Source organism: Oratosquilla oratoria, chromosome 2, assembly GCF_046742065.1.
Source record: "Oratosquilla oratoria isolate Oo_2021 chromosome 2, ASM4674206v1, whole genome shotgun sequence".
Classification (NCBI taxonomy): domain Eukaryota; kingdom Metazoa; phylum Arthropoda; class Malacostraca; order Stomatopoda; family Squillidae; genus Oratosquilla; species Oratosquilla oratoria.
The window spans coordinates 63,551,489-63,557,973 of NC_134778.1; the positions used below are offsets into that span (position 1 = coordinate 63,551,489).

Sequence of the window (6,485 nt, forward strand, 5' to 3'; positions counted from 1 at the left end):
TGTGTGTGTGTGTGTGTGTGTGTGTGTGTGTGTGTGTGTGTGTGTGTGTGTGTGTGTGTGTGTGTGTGTGTGTGTGTGTGTGTGTGTTTGGAAAAGAGAGTTGCGTCTAGTCACTGCTTAAGGATGAACGAGATTCATTTATCTATTCATTCATTTGTTTGTTTGTTTATCGATTTTTTTGTTTATTAACTGTTTATGTATTTGTATACCTCTTCATTCATTTATCTATTGATTTCTTTATTCACCTATTTAACTAATTATGTATTCTTCTTTTTATCTGTTCAGTCATTTAGCTATTTATTCTTTTATTTGTTTATTCATTTATATATATATGTATATATATATATATATATATATATATTTATATATATATATATATATATATATATATATATATATCTGTATCTATTTGTTTATCTATTTACTCATTCATTTATTTATTTATGCATTTATATATATTTTATTTATTCATTTACTTATTAATTTGTCTATTTATCTATCTATCTCTCTATCTACACTGTATTTACTTATTGTTTTGTTTATTCATTTATATATTCCTGAGTTCAGTACTTCTGGGTATGAACCTTTCTTGATAAGAAAATAAGATTAAAAAAGTTCTCTGTAGTTCAAAGTGGCATTTTCGCTCTACCAGGAGTACTTTCAACAAAGTAAGACATATTTGCACAACTAGATCTATAAAAACGTGTGCATAAACTAGAAAAAATTGCTAGATTGCCAAGTTAGTTTTAGCTCGTAGCATCCTTCACAATGGTCATCCCTCGCATGTGGTACACCACTAAAGACCTACTTCAAGTACACAAATTCAACCATCCCCTCTCTTTATGTGACGCTGTTTGTGATATTTAGTAACTAAGTAGGTTTGCCAAGTTCAAGTAAACAAATTCAACCAACCCCTCTCTTTATGTGACGCTGTTTGTGATTCTTAGTAACTAAGTAGGTTTGCCAAGTTCAAGTAAACAAATTCAACCAACCCCTCTCTTTATGTGACGCTGTTTGTGATTCTTAGTAACTAAGTAGGTTTGCCACCTGTGGTCTTATTGGTCTGTATTCAAATAGCTTTCTGTTGCAGTTTACGCTTTTGTAAGACTAAGCACAAAGTGAGACGCAGGCAAAACAGGCAACGCAGCACAGGCAACGCAGCACAGAGAAAAGGCAGAATTCCATAATTGAAGTAAAGTTTAATTCCCTCTCACTGGAATTAAGTGAGAGAGAAGTTCAAAATATACTTCAGTTCAGCAACAGGAAGTTCTGCCTTTGCTCTGTGCTGCGCGGCCTGTGTCCCCTGCGTCTCAGTTTGAGCTTTGTTTTCTGTGGTCTTCAGTGTTTTGTATATCCAATGAAGGACAGTGATCTGCAGTGATTTTGTTACTTTTTCTTCTTCCTCTTGTTCTTCTTCTACTTCTTTTCTTCTTTTTCCTCTTCTTCCTCTTTCTTTTCCTCTTCTTCCTCTTCCTTTCTTCTTTTTCTTCTTCTTTCTCTTCTTTTTTCTCTTCTTCTTTCTCTTCTTCTTTCTCTTCTTCTTCTTCTTATTAATGTTGTTATTATTATTATTATTGTTATTATTATTATTATCATTATTATTATTATTATTATTATCATTATTATTTTTTCCTTCTCCTTATTTTTTTTCTTCTTCATCCTCTTCTTTTTCCTCTTCCTCCTCTACAGGCAATATACTGATGCGTGCACACACACACACACACACACACACACACACACACACACACACACACACACACACACACACACACACACACACACACACACACACACACACTTCTACACGTACTGGATATGAAATAGACTCATGGAACATAGTCTCTTTATCCATTTTGACTCCTGCTCTGATATGGTGGGCCAGGAATTGAACGACATACCAATTTTGGTCAAATTCAAATAATCATGACGGCGAATTGTGTGTGTGTGTGTGTGTGTGTGTGTGTGTGTGTGTGTGTGTGTGTGTGTGTGTGTGTGTGTGTGTGTGTGTGTGTGTGTGTGTGTGTGTGTGTGTGTGTGTGTGTGTGTGTATGTGTGTTTAATTCCTTGTGTTTTTGGGTTGTGTAAGGACTCGAACCAAGTGCACCAAACACCCTAGTCTACTGTACACGCATGTGTCTGAATTGAGTGAGCGTATATGCTCTTTGCATGCTCCCTCCCTCCCTCCTTCCCTCCCTCCCTCCCTCCCCACCCCCATAGTCTATCAATCTACATGTAAACATTTAGACCACTTTTTTCACTGTAATTATCATGTTTATTGTCCCTGTACACTGCCTATGCTTTTTTTTTTCGAATGGAAGTAGGCTAACCACATTCCGTTTTCTGTTTCCTCCAGGTCGAGCGGGAGCGGCAACTACAGAGGCATCAACCTCCCGCAAGGCGGGGGCGGCGGCGCCCAGCAGCAGCAACAGCAGCAGCAACAGCAGAACACAAACAGCAGTTCCCGCAGCAGCACCACCAGCGGAGCCACAGCCACCACCAGCAGCAGCAACAGCAGCAGCCACCACAGCCACCGGCCGCCCCCAACGCCTTCCAAGAGCGGCAGGAGCTCGTCCAGGACGGGTGGAGCACACCACTCCCACCTCCACCACCACCCTACCACCAGCAACACCCCACTCCCGATGCAACACCATCCGCCGGCAGGGGGCGTTCCCTCCACCACGACCGCCGCCCTTCACACCCCGGGCCCAACCCTCAGCTCAGAGTGTCTTGAACTGAGCGAGGCCGAGTGTGACATGGACACGAGGCGTCGGCCCGGTAACCGGCGCAAGGCGGGCAAGCAGCAGTTCACTATTGCCGTCTGAGCAAAGGAAAGGTTGATGGGGGACGGGGCAGGTCGTTTGACTGGAGTCGGGTTCTTTCCATGACGGTTACCAAAACAAACACGTGATCCGAAAATTTTGCTGGTAACCACAATGGAAGCTGGGAATAAACGAAAATTTCCAAGCGCTTTCGTGTTATTCACATCTTCAGAAAAACACGAAAGCGCTTGGGAATTTCTGTTTTTTTTTTTAATTTCCTTTGTGGTTACCAGCAACACACACATATATATATATATATATATATATATATATATATATATATATATATATATATATACATATATATATACATACATACATACATACATATATATATACATACATACATACATGCACATATATACATACATCTACTCCCCAAGTTTGAAATTGCTCCATACGTGAAATGAGCAGTTTAGTCATTTCTTCATAGGTAAATGGCTGCCCATTTCAGGAACCAGTCAGCAATTTGCTCAAAGTATGAATGTTCCCTAAAGTTTGCATGATTCATGAAATAGGTAAGTTAACCTACTTTGTGAAATGGACTAAAATAACAATCCTACAAATTTGGCATTGGCAAGACGTCGGAGAGAGTCATGTCCCTGCTGTGTCCGTCTTAATATTGGTCAACACTCTTACTTCTACCTTGTGGTCGCTTGCCTACCTAATTCATGATTTGTGCAAAAATTTGGGAACATTCACGTTTAAGTAAAAAGCAGGTTTTTATCTTTGATAGCCATTTGCCCGTGGGAATGATTACTCAAGCTGACTCCAGTTTCAAAATTAAGCAATTTCAAGATTTAGGTACGACATACACATATACACACGCACACACACAAACACATACCAACTCACGCGTGCGCACACACACACATACACACACACACACACATATATATATATATATATATATATATATATATATATATATATATACATATATAGTGTGTGTGTGTGTGTGTGTATATATATACGTACATACATACATACATATAATCCCAGAAATTGTGACTACATAGTATTTTGAAGCCAAATAGGTCCTAACACAAATTACTTATATCCTACTCGAAGCTGAGTATCAAAATAGGATTGTAGGATGCCCTCAGTGTAAGATGGATAAAGTCTGATTAATGGCCACATTATTTCTTCGTTCACTGAATATGCAAATATTCGTAAATGAAGCGGAAAAAAAGACTGCACAGTTTGTTTTTCAATACTGGGCGTACATTTATATCGCGATTGGTAAGACAATGTAGAATCTGATCCCGGATGGAGGATCTAACACAATGTTTTATATACTTAGATTCCCCTAAGTGTGTCGTCCCCGATGCTCTCATCACGTCATCACTATAAACGCAGAAAGAACTGAATAGGCGTTTGAGAACCAAAACAGATTGTCAGTATTCCCCTCCCCTGTGTACATAGAAGGTATTTTACAAAAAAAATAAAAGAATGACGACAAAGTGAGTCATAAACAGTTATAGCGTGCAATTCATCGGTGTTGTTTCCAAGCGTCACGTTTGTGTTCCCCCACCCCCGCATTTGATGTTTATATATACGCGAGGATTGAGTGTGAATAGCGTACTAAGCATCATTGCATCTTTCCAGAACTTATCGAGGTACGAAATGTAGAGAAACTATGTAACAGTGAGTACGTTTGCACACAAACATTAACAAAGAAATAAGTCTTAGTTGTGGTTTTCTGTGGATATGTTTATATATTGAAAATGATTCCCGTTTTCTGTGGGGAAGTAGATTAAGTGACTTAGGGTGTGCGGATTGGATTCCGTCTTTTGTGGACAATGCAACATACAACCGAGAAGCTTTTCCTTTAATGTGTGTTTCTCTTCGTTGAATAATAATTATTTAGAATGGCTATGAATGGTGACAGTATCTCCTATGAGGAAACAGAGATATGTGGTGGTAATTAAAACCACATGATTACATGTTTGTGTGAGCATATGCGCAATAAATATATGTTTATATATATATATATAATATATATATATATATATATATATATGAACAACCTCATACACGCGTGATTCTAAGTATACAGAAAAACACAAAGGAAAATAATGGATTATAGAACGAGCGTTTTCGTCTATTTAGATATCTTGAAGATGTCTGAATAGACGAAAGCGCTCGGTCTATAATCTACTATTTCCCTTTGTGGTTTTCTGTATATATATATATGTATGATTGTATTATATGCATTACTGTGTATGTGTGTGTGTGTCCGTGTGTGTGTGTGTATGTGTGTGTGTGTGTGTGTGTGTGTGTGTGTGTGTGTGTGTGTGTGTGTGTGTGTGTGTGTGTGTGTGTACACGTGTGTCTACATGCATCCATGTATGTATAAATAGTATGTATGCATGTATATATATATATATATATATCCTCGCTTATCTATAGATCCATGTGCAAGACGATACAAACTCTGTGAGGAATGATATGGGATTCTCCTATAGAGGATTACAAACCAATTTTAATGAAGTCAGTTGTTTGTGAAGGAGAGTTAGATAATGACCCCATCGTCTGAATGGAACCAATATTTCTTTTCATATATTTCTAAGGATACCTATTGCAAATCCAAGAAGATAAGCCATTTTTATTTTGAAAAAATATGAGACATTTTTTTCCATGCGTTAGAGGTACATGTAGATTAAGAATATTATACGTATAAAAAAGAACGAGGCTTTTTTTTGTTTGTTTGTTATGTGACGTCAGCAGTCCTGCAAGGCGATGATTGACCGCCCAGAAATCTTGAGTCGTTTTGCTCTGCCTCTCAGGAGCGGATGTTGGGCGATCGTGGCACCTTCGCCCTGTTTGTTAGGGTCCTATAGTGCCAATAAATGTTTAGTACAGATGGCACAAGTATAGTTTAGACAAGAACGAATACCAGCTGAGTACACAATATGTGTATTGTCAGATGGTCTTCGGACCACGCGTGGCGCAAAGGACATCTCACGGCCATTTCAGAATATCTCGTAATTTATCAAATTGTTTCATACTAAGACCAGGTGATTTAGTTTATGTGAAGGATGACCTTAGAAATTAAGGTCTTGGTCGGTCATTTGAGATCACGTTTTCATCTGAACAAAACCACATTGTCTTGGTTTAGACAGAAACCTCCGAAGTCTTCTTGTGAACATTCCTCTACCTTCCACCCTCCCTCCACCCCTTTCCATTTCACTTCAGGAGTTTCTGAACGTAATTTACGATGCTGTGGCCGCCAGTTTCACAGAACGTCAAGACTTAACGAAGTGAGTGTCTAGCCAGTGGATTGTACATATTAATACTGCTTGTAGCTGTCACGGGAGAAAAGGCTATGCACAACCGTCTAAGAATATATATATATATTATTACATGAAGAACAATGCGATGCCACAATATTCGTGCAAAAAAAAATTGTGATGAAATATTTCTAAGTGAGGCAGCAAGTTTGATTCCGAGGCATTTTTGCAACTAGCAGTCTTTGGTAATTGTGTGGCACGCACTGTAAATATCTTAAAACATACTGTATGTGCCATCTAAAAGCCAATGACATTAATGTAGAAGAAATTCAACAATATTTCTGAGAGAGAAAGAAATTTTGGATCTTCTGAGTCATATTGAATCTGCAGTGATTTTTCCCACTTCCCCACCAAAAACCTTTGTTCCTCCTCT

The 6,485-nt window shown here is 38.4% G+C and overlaps 1 protein-coding gene across 4 annotated transcripts in view; it reads left to right on the plus strand.

Annotated features, from left to right (window-relative positions):
• Positions 1-3,025, plus strand: part of LOC143039506 (cell adhesion molecule Dscam2-like) — a 1,807,148-nt gene extending 1,804,123 nt beyond the window's left edge. For 3 of the 4 annotated variants that reach the window (XM_076209640.1, XM_076209650.1, XM_076209658.1), the window contains one exon: positions 2,354-3,025. In XM_076209640.1, the coding sequence (XP_076065755.1) occupies positions 2,354-2,822 (469 nt within the window). In that variant the 3' untranslated portion in view covers positions 2,823-3,025. The remainder of the gene's footprint in view (positions 1-2,353) is intronic. The other variant, XM_076209668.1, reaches the window with a different exon arrangement.
• Positions 3,026-6,485: the final 3,460 nt, after the last annotated feature.